This window comes from Malaya genurostris, chromosome 3, assembly GCF_030247185.1.
Source record: "Malaya genurostris strain Urasoe2022 chromosome 3, Malgen_1.1, whole genome shotgun sequence".
NCBI lineage: Eukaryota > Metazoa > Arthropoda > Insecta > Diptera > Culicidae > Malaya > Malaya genurostris.
In genome coordinates this window covers 209,956,569-209,971,417 of record NC_080572.1, presented here as the reverse complement: position 1 = coordinate 209,971,417, position 14,849 = coordinate 209,956,569, and the positions used below count along the sequence as shown (strand labels likewise).

General features: G+C 38.9%; 1 protein-coding gene across 1 annotated transcript in view; it reads left to right on the top strand.

Annotated features, from left to right (window-relative positions):
- The window catches only part of LOC131436744 (cyclin-dependent kinase 14), a 437,597-nt gene that overhangs the window by 387,755 nt on the left and 34,993 nt on the right, over positions 1-14,849 (top strand). Inside the window, exon 7 of the mRNA XM_058605629.1 lies at positions 13,843-14,017. Within this exon, the coding sequence (XP_058461612.1) occupies positions 13,843-14,017 (175 nt within the window). The remainder of the gene's footprint in view (positions 1-13,842; positions 14,018-14,849) is intronic.

Sequence of the window (14,849 nt, the reverse complement as noted above, 5' to 3'; positions counted from 1 at the left end):
AGAAATAGAACAGTCGAATGCAGGAAGGAAAAAAAAAACTAAATAATGATACTTAACTTAAATCCAACGGGGGCCACCAAGGCCTAGCCCTCGTCGATCGGCGTATCGCCGCTGCGATGGTGTGCAAAAAACCTCCGAGAGGAAAAAGCACACTCTTTTTTAATCCGCACAGTGATATCACGTACACCGCTGGGCCTGTTTTGATCGATCGAACAATCACCGGCTAACGGTACTGTTTCGATCGTCCGCTCACAACAATACACTGCTTCAGTATATAATGTGCATAAAACCTCTCACAGGAAAAAGCACTATTGTCTATTACACAATAGCAATCTAGTTTTGATCGTCCGGTCACTTTATCACACACGGCACTGGTTTTCAACGCTTTCGCAGTAAACACAAAGCACGTCCGTTCACTCGGAAGGTTGAAACGGCAATGTTGTTGGCATTTCGTTATCAGATACCTAATGTGTCCTCCCCACGTGCATTTGGAATCGAACCACACCCCGAGGTATTTAAAAGTTAAAACCTGTTGGATCATTCTTCCCATCATATGGAGCTGAAGCTGCGCGGGATCATGCTTTCTTGAAAAGACGACTAACTCTGTTTTCTCCGCAGAGAATTCGATACCAAGATGAACAGCCCAAACGGACAAGTTATCTAAGGTATCTTACAATGGTTTATGCAGATCAATAGCTTTGGGCCCAGTAACTGAAACCACGCCATCATCTGCCAATTGCCTTAGTGTACATGGGGTTACTAGACAGCTGTCAATGTCATTCACGTAAAAATTATAGAGGAGCGGACTGAGGCATGAGCCTTGCGGGAGACCCATGTAGCTAATTCTGAATGTTGCCAAATCACCATGTGAAAAATACATGCACTTCTCTGACAAAAGGTTGTGCAAATAATTATTTATAACCGCTGGAAGTCCATGTTGGTGGAGCTTGTCTGAAAGAACATCAATGGAAACTGAATCAAATGCTCCTTTAATGTCTAAAAATACAGATGCCATTTGTTGCTTTTGAGCGAAGGCAATTTGGATGTCAGACGAAAGTAATGCAAGGCAATCATTCGTCCCTTTATTTCTACGGAAGCCAAACTGAGTATCTGACAACAAACCGTTCGTCTCGACCCAAGTGTCGAGACGTCGTAGAATAATTTTTTCGAACAATTTTCTGATGCAGGACAACATCGCAATGGGTCTATATGAGTTGTGATTGGAAGCTGGTTTCCCCGGCTTTTGAATGGCGATAACTTTCACTTGTCTCCAGTCAGGCGGAACAATATTTTGCTCAAGAAACTTGTTGAACAATTCCAACAAACGTCTTTTTGCGAGGTCGGGCAGATTCTTCACCAAGTTGAATTTAATTCTGTCCAACCCAGGGGCGTTATTGTTACAAGACAAGAGTGCTATAGAAAATTCCATCATTGAAAATGGGTTATTAATAAAACCATTATTTGGAGGAGATTCCCGTATAATGCTTTGCGTAGGAACAGAATCTGGGCAAACTTTCCTAGCAAAGTCAAATATCCATCGGTTCGAGTATTCATCACTCTCATTGCCCACGTTACGATTACTCATTCGTCTGGCCGTATTCCAAAGAGTGCTCATTGAGGTTTCTCTTGACAAACCTTCGACAAAATGTCTCCAATAGCTACATTTTTTGGCTCGAAGTATGCTCTTGTACTTGGTTTCTAAAACCATAAGTTTTTCAAAATTCTGAGGAGTTCCTCCTCCCCGTTTTAGAAACGTCTTGCAAGCATTTTGTTTTGCGAGTTTAGCCTCTGAGCACTCTTTGTCCCACCAGGGGTTGGGAGGCCTTCTGTTAGTCGTTGGCCCAGGAAAGCGTTTAGTTTGGGATTGTTCTGCTGCCTCCAGAATCGAACAAATGAGGAAGTCATATTCTTCAAGTGGAGGGAGCTCTTCCATTGAATTCAATTGAAAAATTCAATTCAAAATACTAGAGATTCTACTTTGGTATTTAATCCAGTCGATATTTTTTGTCAAATCATATGGAATACTAGCTGAATTAGCAATACATTTGTTACAGCTAATTGAGATGATGATTAGTAAATGATCGCTACCGTGTAAATCAGGCAATATTTTCCAGGTGCAATCTAGTCGAATTGATGTTGAGCAAAGAGATAGATCTAATGCACTTGGGCGTGCAGGAGGTCTTGGGATCCGTGTCATGCTACCCATATTTAATACCGTCATGCTAAAATTGTCACAAATGTTTTGTATTAAAGATGATCTGCTATCATTGTAAACGGAACCCCACATCATTCCGTGCGAATTTAAATCCCCCAGAATCAATCGTGGAGCAGGAAGGGCTTCAACCATTTCATTAAGCTGTCGCTGTCCAACTTGTGCTTTTGGAGGAATATAAATCGAAGCTATGCAAATATCTTTGCCTTTAATGTTTATTTGGCAAGCAACAACTTCTATACTAGAAGTTGAAGGGATGTTTAATCTATAAAAGGAACAGCATTTCTTAATTCCCAAAAGCACTCCACCATACGGAGAGTCTCTATCGAGACGTATACAAGGTGAGATGAAAAAACTGCAACCAACTTCAGACTGCTGTCATTTCTAAACCGCTCGTCCCACAGCTGTCAGATTTATTCTAGTGACAGCTCATTATATTATTTACAAGCGCACAAAAGCATTTTGGTGGGAATTTTTCAGAAAAAAAGTTATTTGTGATGGAATTCAAGTGTGATAGTGTGATTGCTTTGCATTTGGCTGGAAAACCACAAGTGGCTATCGTTAGAGCCCTCCAGCATTTAAAAGTGAATAAATCTTTTGTGTCTCGTACCATCGCTCGTTACCGTGATACTGGTAGCGTAGCCCGACGTCAAGGAAGTGGACGAAAAAAAACAGCAACATCGGCAGAAATGGTTCGAAAAGTGAAGAAGCGAATTGAACGAAATCCGCGTCGCAGTGGCCGAAAAATGGCTCGTGAGCTGAACATATCGCAATATGCCATTCGGCAAATATTGAAAAATGAGCTTGGACTAAAGCCATTGAAGTTCCAAAAAGTGCAAGATCTTACTGATGCGCAAAAAAAAGTTAGACTCGAAAAAGCTAAAGAGTTGCTTCGCTTGGCCGAAAGTGGTGAACTGCCGAATTTGGTTTTCTCCGATGAGAAACCATTCGTTATCCAGCAGTTTGTAAACAAACAAAATGATCGTGTTTACTTGCCAGAGAGGTCAGCTGAAAATTTGCAACTTCGGTTGGCCACCAGAACTCAAAAGCCGGCCATGGTGATGGTGTGGGCCGCCATAACAGCCGATGGTCGCTCGCCGCTCGTATTCATCGACCGTGGGGTCAAAATAAATGCGCAAATCTATCGCGAAAATATTTTGGAGGGAGTTCTGAAGCCCTGGGCACGCAAACATTTCGGCCGCAGACCTTGGACATTCCAACAGGACTCAGCACCATCGCACTCAGCACGCGCCACCCAAGAATGGTTAAGAAATGAGGTTCCTCGCTTCATTTCCACCGCACAATGGCCACCAAAATCTCCGGATGCCAATCAGTTGGACTATTGTGCCTGGGGTATTTTGGAAAGCAAGGTTGGCACTAAAAAATACCAAAGTGTCGATCATCTCAAGCAAGCGCTTCGCCGAGAATGGGACAAAATACCGCAGAGCCACTTTCGGGCAGCGTGTGATGGTTTCATTGGCCGTTTGAAGGCCATAGTTCGTGCCAAAGGTGGCCAATTCGAACAAATCTAAACCGATTCTCAAATTTGATGTTATTTCCGACATTTTTTGCTTTCATTCAATAAAATTTAAAAAAAAAATGAAAAAATTATGGCGTTTTACTTTGTTGCAGTTTTTTCATCTCACCTTGTAATGTTAAAATCATTAAAATTTAAAGCTATGTTTGAAGTAAGCCATGTTTCGCATAAAGCAAATACATCACATTTTTGACTATGCAATAAAATTTTAAATGAATCAAGTTTTGGCATGATGCTTCGACAATTCCACTGCAGGACAGTGATTGTATCATTTGCGGCGGGTGATAAATTATCCATCAAAAGATACAAAACCTAAGACAATTGGCCATTGAGCTGATAACTGCTTCAAAAAATTTCTAGCTATTGGAAGGAATGCCATTATGAGGGTCTTTAAGGGTTCAGATATATTGAATGCTGAGAAAATCCATTCAACAATTTCCGAAAACTTCAGTAATCCTGTTGGTGGCTGTGAAATGGAGCCCACAGGATTATTACCTTTTTCTGTGCTAGATCCTGGATTGGTTTGTGAATTTGACAAACCAGGAGGCACAGTCTTTGGTTTTGACTTTTTTTGTTTAACACGGGGATCTTTTTTTGAAGATGAAACTTTAGGTGTCTTTTTTGGTAATTTGGAAGAAGACTTCTTTCTCTTAACTGACCCTTGGGTAGTGATAAACGAATTACCTTCACTATTTTCGTCAGAGTCAGAGTCCTCTGTTTCCTCTAGATTTGAAAACCCGTTTTCGGTTTCCAAAGGGGGGACATCAATGACCGTTTTAAGCATTTCTGCATATGTGCGCTTAGACCGTGCTTTTAAAGAAAGCTTAATTTTGTCTTTGTGCACTTTAAATGCAGTGCATACTGAAATATCCTCATGAAGACTTTCCCCACAATAAATACATTTTTCAATTTCCTTGTTGCAATCATTATCTTTATGAGGTCCTTCACACTTAATACATTTTGGTTTATTACTACAGTAAGTAGCTGTGTGTCCGAATTTTTTGCAGTTCGTACAATTCATTACATTTGGAACAAAAAGCCGAACAGGGAGGCGAATTTTATCGACATAGACATGCAGGGTTGTTACGGTCGCGCGAATTTCGCGGTTTTCGCGAATTTCGCGATTTTCGCGGATTTAGCGCGGTTTCTACTAAGATTTTGATGCTATGGCGCGGATTTCGCGCGAATTTCAAAAACCATCATTCCACATTTGTGAATCATTTGTTCGAAAAAAAAAAGTTCTTTGCAAATTTTTGAAGCTTGTGAGTTTTATGAAACCCTAAAAATTAAAGATAGGCGAACGTTTCAGTAATTGGTCGAGCTGGCCGAATTGGTGAAGTTTCACCTTGATAAAACCAAAATTTACTAGAAGGCGGTTCTAGAAAATGTTCAGTGGACAAAATTTAGATTTTTTGCTCTTCGATCTCGAGTGAGACAAATTGCTATTTTAACAGAGCTGTTATCAGGAATTACAAAAACTTTTCGATATATGTGATTGCGTTTTCCCATTTCAATGCAGAAATCGAAAGATTTTCGCACTCAAGGATATTGATGTCTGATGGAAGATATCGTTTCAGTGAAAACATTTCTTCAATAATATGGTCACAAATTTTGAGTGCGATAAAAATCGCATTTTTGAAGCAAAATTTGCACGACAGACTTAGCGAAGTTAGACAAGAAAAGAAACGAAGAAGTTCTGGGATTCCGTTCGTGGTGATAAGAAATTGTTCTAACAGTTTGTTGGTGCCACTATCCAACATTTTCAATTGTTCTTTGCGTTCTGGAATATTTCTTGAAGTATGGAAGAAATTCTATGTGAACAATGACAACAATGTGTGCTGTATCGAAGCTGTTTGAAATTATAGTTCTGGATTTTATAATACATAGTTGCTCTGACTACATATCTGAGACTCAGCATGGATCCATGCCAAAGCCTTCAACTTCCCCAAATTTAGTAACCTACACTTCCTTCATCATACGATCTTTACAAGCACGACTACAAGTATATTCTATATACACCGATTTCGCTGTTTCGTTCGACAGAATCAATCATCACAAACGATCTTCAAGTTAAGTGGACTGGGATTAAACGGATTATTTTTTAATTGGCTTCGATCAGATCTAACTGGTCATGGAATGATATTGAAAATAGGAGCCTGTACAACCTCACCATTTGCTGTTACCTCTGCAGCTCCTCAAGGAAGTCACCTTGGACCGTTCATAATTTTATTGTATCTCAACGATCTAAATTTTTCGATCAAGTGTATAAAACTATCGTTTACCGATGACTTTCATATTTCATATTTCAAAATGGTTTTAAATGCTACTAAATGCTCCGTTATTTCTTTTAGTAACAAAAAGTCTGTATTCAAGTTCGACTATAATATTTCACAAACTGTTCTCGAACGCGCATCGTTTGTTAAGGACCTGGGTGTTCTTCTGGAATCAAAGTTAAATTTTAAAGAGCACATAGAGCTTATTATGTTCTAAACCTCTAAGCTATTAGGATTCATTATTCGCGTTACTAAAAAAATCTCTGATGTACATTGCTTGTAAGCTCCGTATTGCGCTTCACTTCACTCAACTGGAATATGCTGCGGTTATCTGGTCACCTTATTACCCAAACGATATCCAACGCATTGAAGCGATTCAACGCAAATTTGTCCGATTAGCTTTCCGACGTCTTCCATGGAGATATCCTTTAAACTTACCGCGTTACCATGACCGCTGCAAACTGATTGGTCTCGATTTATTATTTGTCCATCGAGATGTTTGTAAGGCTAGTTTTGTGGCAGACCTACTTCAGTCGCAGATCGATTGCTCCGAGTAATTGCAATTGTTACAATTTGTCATTCGATGTCGTAATCTTCGATCCTATTTTTTTCTTCGGATTCCCTATGTTGGAACTAATTAACTGATGTTTAAATTCTTTCGACTTTCATTTATCACGTAATGTTATCAAGAAATCGTTTCTTATGTTACTGTTTCTTTACATTTAGTTACTATAGAAGCACTAGATGTATCATTTGGGTGATTTTAATCTATTAATGCAAAAGATGAGAAGGGTTTATGCCTGCTGGAGAACAAGTTTGACAGATACAGAGTAAAATCTGACAACAATAAAAAGAGAAAATCAGATCATCTTGATGTGGTCTATCTTAAAATTCTTCTTACCAAGAAGGAAATGCTAGCCGAGCAAGATGTTGAAGCAAAAAAAATATCTTTGCTGAAATCTGTTTAACTTCTGTCAATATCACAATTGTAAGCATTTTTTTATTTTTAATTATTAATTAAGCATTAATTTAGCATCGAAAAAGCTGTAGAATAAAAATGCAATCATTTCCATGGGATTTCTCGAAGTGACGTGTTGTATGCGGACTTATTTATTGCGTTCATATGACAAACTTATGCAGATTTTTAAATTATATTTAAGTGAATTTTCAAGTTCTGCGGAAATTATAACCTGCATAAAGATGGTTGTCTTACGATTCACTCAAACATCGCGCGTTTCAGTTTTACATTTCGCGCGGATTTAGCACGTTTTAGTTTTTGACTTCGCGCGGATTTCGCGCGTTTTGATTTTGAAATTTTTCGTAACAACCCTGGACATGGGACGGCAACGCAGATCCGGCAAATGTCACTCGAAACGAGTCTGATGGGCGATAAACTTTTTTTCCCTCTTCATAAACTACTGAGTACAGTTGTTTGCACTCCAGTATTTTCACACCCTCAAGCATAGAGTTCTTGAAACGACCAACACCATGCTTGAGTAAATCATCTACCGAAAGACTCGCTTCGGTAACAACACCGTCAATTTCGACATCTTTGGAGGGTATGTAAACTTTATACTCTTTAATGAAATGTTCCGAAGAGACAATATCATTCGCGTGTTTCAAATTATTTACCACAACACGAATTTTATCGTTATTTACTTTTATGATCTCTTTGATTGAAGAGTATCGTGATGTCAAACCTTTAGAAATTTGGTAAATGTTTAATGGCTTTGATATACGTCTAAAAAAGACTATCCAAGGCCCAGAAGAGCTCTCCTGATATTTTTTCGTTCGTGGGGGTATAGGATTCATGCTAGGATTTACGTCCATGGATTCATCCATCACATTAAAATTTTTAATCAAACTTTAAAATAAAAAATGAAACCAACACTACACAGTACTCAATCAAAAGGAAAAGAAAAAACTTCTACCTTGAAATTGTTGTCTATCTCCGTTGCACTGCCGTGTAGATCCTCGTTGCTCTAGATGTTCTTGTTGGATGCTGATTGTTGGATGTGATGCTACTGCTACCTGACATCCAGCACCACTCGATTTTCGATTTACTTTTGTCTTCGCCAGCTGCAACCAGCGCAGGTCACCGGTGTATACCTGCGTGTTGTATGGCAGTGGAAAGACCGAGTTGTCTTGTCTCCTTCTTCCTTGTGCTCCGCACCGATATGCTTCTGCACCGAAGTGCCTTCGCACCGGTGTGCTTTTGCACTCTCCTGCTTTTGTGTGCCTTTGCACTCTTCTTCTTCAATGTGCCTTTGCACTCTCCTGCTCAGCACTTGTGGCTGTATATTGTGGCCTGGGTAGAGCTTGGGAAACGCCCTTTTTTGTTTCCTTCACCAGCTTGGCCCAGCACTAGGGCTCTCTTATGCAGCACGATTTTACGTTTTAACGGCTGCTGCCAACAGGTCTCTACCTGTAGTTCAACCGTTGTCGTATTTAACGCGTGTAAACTAACCAGCGTTATTAAACTGTACGCTTCTATACACAACCTTCTCGGTTGAACGGCTATTACTGAATGAACGTTCTTGGATTGGAAACTTTTCTTTTACGAATTTTCCCGCCAAGCGAATTTAGGGCACAAGTCATTCTGTATTGTAAAAATTGTATTAAGGTGAACGGAAGAAAGAACCGAATGTCATATCCGTATAAAGGAATAACCAATTCAATTTCATATCCCCCGAACGAATAATATTTTATTTCATTTCGTTAGCTCAGATGATTTTTCTTTGTGATACCTTTTCGTAGTTCTGTGATTTTCCTGTTTCTCGATGAAACGACAAAAAAACGGCTTCGGTATAATCTCAGCAAAAGTTAATGCACGCTTATCCTAAATTTGTCAAATATCCAAAATCCTGTTCACACAAAACATCCACAGAGGTTAACCTCTGTCTAAGTTTCGACGGCAAAGGATTTCGACATGTGCAAAACTGGACAAAGCTTGAAATTTCCCCAAAAGCAAAAGTTTCACTCTCACTTTTCTGTGCTAACATGATGTTATGCTGTCCCATGCCAGGGATTTTCTAATGGATTGAACAAGGATCAACATTGTAGATATGCTAGCCGAGGGGCACGCAGTACACGTGGAGTAAGCGTAGAAGATTACTTTTTATGCCACGAAAAGTTTTTTGGCGGCATGAACTGACGACGGTCATATCAGCATAACACACAACTTTTGGCTGACCCTCAAACTGGATTCTTCAACAAATTAAATTATGATTCCATTTTAAGATTGAATGCCATTAGTAATATTGATGTTAGTTCATTCAGATTTTTCTTTTGTTTACCTTTAACATAAATTTTACTCCAATTTTGTTTGATTGTTTGAATATTATACTTATTATCTAAAACTTCCATGTTTCTGGACTGCGTTGGACTTTCGGACCGATTAGTGACAATTTAATGGGAATTCAAGTTAAAAGTTTTCGTGGACTTCTCAGATTTTTATGCGATGGCGCGGATTTCGCGTAAATTTCAAGAAACATTATTTCAGATTTGTTAATCAAATCTGAAAAAAGTTCTTCACAAAATTTTTAAAGCTTGTGAGTTTTATGAAATCCCAAGAAAAATAGAGATGGGCAAACGAGCATTTGATCGTACTGGCCGAATTGGTAAATTTTCACTTCGATAAAACCAAAGTTTACGAGGAGGCGGCTCTAGTCAATGTTTTCTTCGGTGGACAAAACTTCGATTTTTCTCCTAGTTTCGATTGTACAAATTACTGTTTCAGCAGAGTTGTTACCAGAATTACAAAAATATTTCGATGTCGCTAGCGTTTTCTCGAAAGAAGATTTTCGAAGTCAAAGATATCGAAGTCTGGTGGAAAATATCGTCTCAGTGAAAAACGCATTCAATAATGCAAAGAACGTAATAAATGGAATGCCATTCTTCGATAATATTATCACAAATTTTGTTTGCGATAAAAATCTCATTCTTAAAGCAAAATTTGCACGACAGGCGTACGAAGCGAGATTAGACAAGAAAAGAAACGAAGAAGAAAAAGTTAAAACGTTCATCTAGTGCTAGACCCGACGGGATTTCATCCATGGTGATAAGAAATTGTTCTAATCGTTTGGTTTTGGTTCTACTATCCAACGTTTTCAATTCTTCTTTGCGTTCTTGAATTTTCCCCGAAATATGGAAGAAATCCTATAGTATAGTATCCAACTACCGTGTAATTGCTGCTTTCTGCGCTTCCAATTTTATTTCTCTCTCCTTTTTCAGAATGCTATCAGGAAACCAAAGCGAAAAAAATGACGGATGCATTGAAACTTTATTTTTATCGCGATAACATATATGTTTTTATGTACTAATCGCATCTATACTAAATTATCTAGACTTTGTCACGGTAGATTTATGATACAAGCCTTCAAAGCCGCGATATTCGATGAACAAGTAGAGGTATGCATTTCCAAGCGTTCCAATTTTCAGCAGTTCTTCAGTCAGAAAAAAATACAACACGACCGCTAAACTCAATGAATCATTCCGAAAATTTCACAGAATATTCTCAACTAAATTTCGAAGACATTGTCAGGTGGATTTTTCTATATTCTGCACCGTTTCCAAGAAAGTTTAATTTGGAACGGAAAAATAGTCCTCAATACCTGTGTGTTCTTCTGGATTCCAAGTTAAATTTAAACCAGCACATAGAGTTTACTATCTCTAAGCCAAGCTCTAAGTTGTTAGGTTTTATTTTCCGCGTTACTAAAGAATTTTCTGATGTATATTGCTTGAAAGCTCTGTATTGCGTTCGCTCAACTCTCGAATATGCTGCTGTTATCTGGTCACCTTATTACCAAAACGATATCTAACGCAGTTCGCTTTCACATCTCATCCAAGTCAGTCTATAAAACAAAACCGCTTACGTTGGGGACAGAAGAAACCAAGTGCAGTATTGTGTAGTGAACAATAGACCTCGAAAATGAGTGAACCAAACGAACAAAAGCTACCGCCGGTACGAAAGAATACAATTATTGTCGACTTCAAGCAGTGCAAAATTCGACCTTCGATACGAGAACTTGAAGGTTTGCTTAAGGAGCAAATGCATCTTGACATGAAACGTGTGTATTTACGGAAGGGGGAGGGGGGGGGTTTAGAACATGGTGATAAATCAACACATGTACAATTTATAACACAATGTTTCCCATGGGTTATAATTTTTTGTTTCCGGGGGGGCGGGGGGGGGGGGGGGGTTTGAACCCCTAAACCCCCCCACCTGTGTACGCGCCTGATTTACTTCAATGCAATAAGACCAATAATGTTGTTTTTATCCAGTTCTATAAAGAGTTGGATGCAATTCAATTCGCTAAAGACAATAATAATGTGCACTATGTGGAGCATGAAAATATCAAGTACAACATTCCAGTATATATGGAAGATAGTGCTATAGAAGTGCGTGTGCATGATCTTCCCTCAAGCATCATCGATCCTTATATTCGCAAAACTATGTCTCAATACGGAGAGATTCTTTCTATCGAGAAAGAAAAGTGGAAGAATTTTTTCCCCGGTATTCTAAATGGCGTACGTTTGTTACGCATGCGCTTGAGGAGGCCCATACCTTCTTATGTGACATTCGGTCAGGATACAAGAATCCCGTGCAAATCACTTGTTACCTATGACAATCAGATGGCCACATGTCAATATTGCCAAAAAGCTGTTCACTACGGTAAGCCATGTGAATAACCGGACAAGGAGACAACTATACCAAAAAACAACGGTGCTTCCTTCACACCAACCGCAAGCAACCCCAGTACACCTGTGACAGTCACCAACAACAATGAAGCATCCCCTTCAACGAAACCATACAACGTATCCCCTATAGAACAAAGTATACCAGCTGCAGTTAACAACCATCCAACCAACCAGCAACTGCAAACAATGTACAACAAGACGCATCTACAGCAACCAGCAACAAAATCAACAACAATACCGGCAATGGATGACGAGACGAACCGCGAACAAACTGCCCCTCAATCCTCGCAGGAGGGAAATGGAAGCTCCTCTCCCCCTAGAAAAAAGATGAAAACGAGATCCAATACAAAAAAATTTTATCTAAAAACTCAGCTCAATCGGCCACGTAAAGCTTGTACGCAAATAGGCCTGAATAAAAAATCTTTTTTTTAAAAAAAAGATATCTAACGCATTGAAGTGATTTAACGCAAATTCGTCCGATTCGCTATCCGACATCTTCCATGACCTACTGAGTTGCCATGACCGCTGCAAACTGATTGATCTCGATTTATTATCTGCCCGTCGCGAACTGATTGCTCCGAACTATTGCAATTTTTACAATTAGACATTCGACGTCGTAATCTTCGATCCTATTTTGGCGCATATTTAACTAATGTTTCAATTCTTTCGACTCTCATGTATCACGTAATGTTATCAGGAAATCGTTCCTGATCGTCTTATTTGGTTTAGTTACTATAGAAACACTAGATTTAAGGAAATGTAGCATTCGGATTATTGTAATCTTTTTATGTGAAAGATGAGGAGGTTTCACGCCTCCTGGAGAGCAAGTTTGACAGAAACTAACTCTAGTGTCCGTTTTCCTGCTTCAAATAAAAGAATAAAATATGAAGAGGAAAAGAAAGAGATTCAGAGTGAAATTCGACAACAGAAGAAGGCGCTGCATCGGGAAACAAAAGCTAAACAGAAGGCAATAAATTTAATTGAAACTGAAATTAAAAAGAGTAAATCAGATCATCCTGATGTGGTCTAACTTAAAATTTGTCTTGCCAAGAAGGAAAACCTTACCGAGCAAGAAGATCTTGAAACAAAAAAAAATGTCTTCGCTGAAATCTGTTTAACTTCTTTCAAAATCACAAAATTGAGGGCAATTTTTTTTTCGCTTTTACATTTTCCGTACATCAGAGATCAGAGATATTAACTAAGAACATCGAAAAGAAATGGAGAATCAAAATGAAATCGTTTTCATGGGATTTCTCAAAGTGACGTGTTGTATGAAGACTTTATTGTGTTTATATGACAAACTTATGCAGATTTTTAGATTATAATCAAGTGGATTTTAAAGTTCTGTGGAAAGCAACACCTGCATAAAAATAGTGGTGTAAACGCTTCGCTCGAATATCGCGCGTTTTAGTTTACAGCTTCGCGCGAATTTTGCGCGTTTTGATTTCGAAATTTTTCTTAGCAACCCTGTAATTTTTAATACAGGAATAACAATGTAAATATAAAAATTAATTCTATTATACGGTATTTGCCCTATCTTAATATACAATGCTTCAAAGGTACATGAAACCAATGTCTTCTATGAAAACATCACTATTGAATCATGACACTCGGGAATCTATTTATATTTTTTGTTATACTCGGAATCCGATTGAATACCAACCATTCCAAGCACAATGTTTTGAAGCATGATGGAGCTGAAGTACACGAACTAGGACACACAGAAAAAAAATGTATGCTTAGCCAGTGATCAACGGCTGTTTACGGTCACCGCGCACTGCCCACTGACACCGTGAACCGTAAATAATCACGCGTCTCCATCGGTTGCTTCGGATTTAGCTCCTTAGCATCGCACAGGAGCACTGGTTGCTCAGGACTAGCAAATTTATTATACCCCACACTCTACCGTTTATCGTGCAAGGCATCAATTTGTCTTCCACTGCCAACCAATCCATCACGGTGAGCTTTAATCGAATTAAACTTTCTGTCCCGTCTGAGCCCATCGTCAAGAAGGGGGAGAAAAAGTTTGCTCTCTGCTTTGATATGTTCGTGGGCTTAACAGCAAAGCCTTCGGAGGTTATAAATCATCTAATGTAGTGTATTTTTCTTTTTTCTTACAGTTTAACAAATCAAGTAGTAGCGTTAAAGGAAATCAGGTTACAGGAAGAAGAAGGTGCCCCGTTCACGGCAATCCGGGAAGCGTCCTTGCTGAAAGAACTGAAACATTCAAACATAGTAACATTACACGATATCGTCCACACGCGGGAAACGTTAACATTCGTGTTTGAATTTGTGGTAAGTTCGTGTTCTTTGTGTCTAGTTCTCTGAGAAAAAAAATCAGTATTTTTGTATAAATTTTGTTGTGTAATTTCTTTGAACTAATGGCGTTTTCGTTTTTAATTTGCACTACACCGGTGCAGTGCTACACTGAGGCATGAATAAACGAACAAAAATGACGAAAACATAAACAGTAACCATTGACTACAATAAACGATTCCATTGCACAGAGCTACACCAAACTTTTCATGAGTGCTACACCAGTGGTATCGGTGCAGAAAAAGTGTAGCACTGGTGTAGTACAATTGGTAAAAACGAACGGTTTAGGTGCAGCTTTCGCTACACCGGTGTAGTGCAATTTAAAAACGAAAACGACATAAAATTCATGTCTTTTGAGGTATTTGCAAAATATTTGATACCATTATATGTGGCGCTGGAGAAATTTTACAGAATTGTTTCTAATTTTCATATTTGAGGAAAATTTAGTTTTTGTATATATCTCATTAGTGGGAGCTGGTCATTTTGCCGAAAGCCATCTCGCCGAAAGTCGTTTCGTCGAATGGGTCATTTGCACGCGAAATGACCCTGTGGGCGAAATGGCTCTTCCGGCGAAATGGTATTCGGCGAAACGGCTTTCGGCGATATGGCTTTCAGCGAAATGATCCTGTTCCCTCATTAGTAGACTCTCCAAGTTATTTTGCGGATTACTCGACTTTCAGTCAATCAATTATGATAAAATTGAATACAATCTTTGGTATGTTCGAGGTGGGAGAACGATTCATAGAGTCAGTAGGATCGTAGCAGCACTATGAATCAGCTGCAAAATCTGTTGAAACAGAAGGTTAAAAAA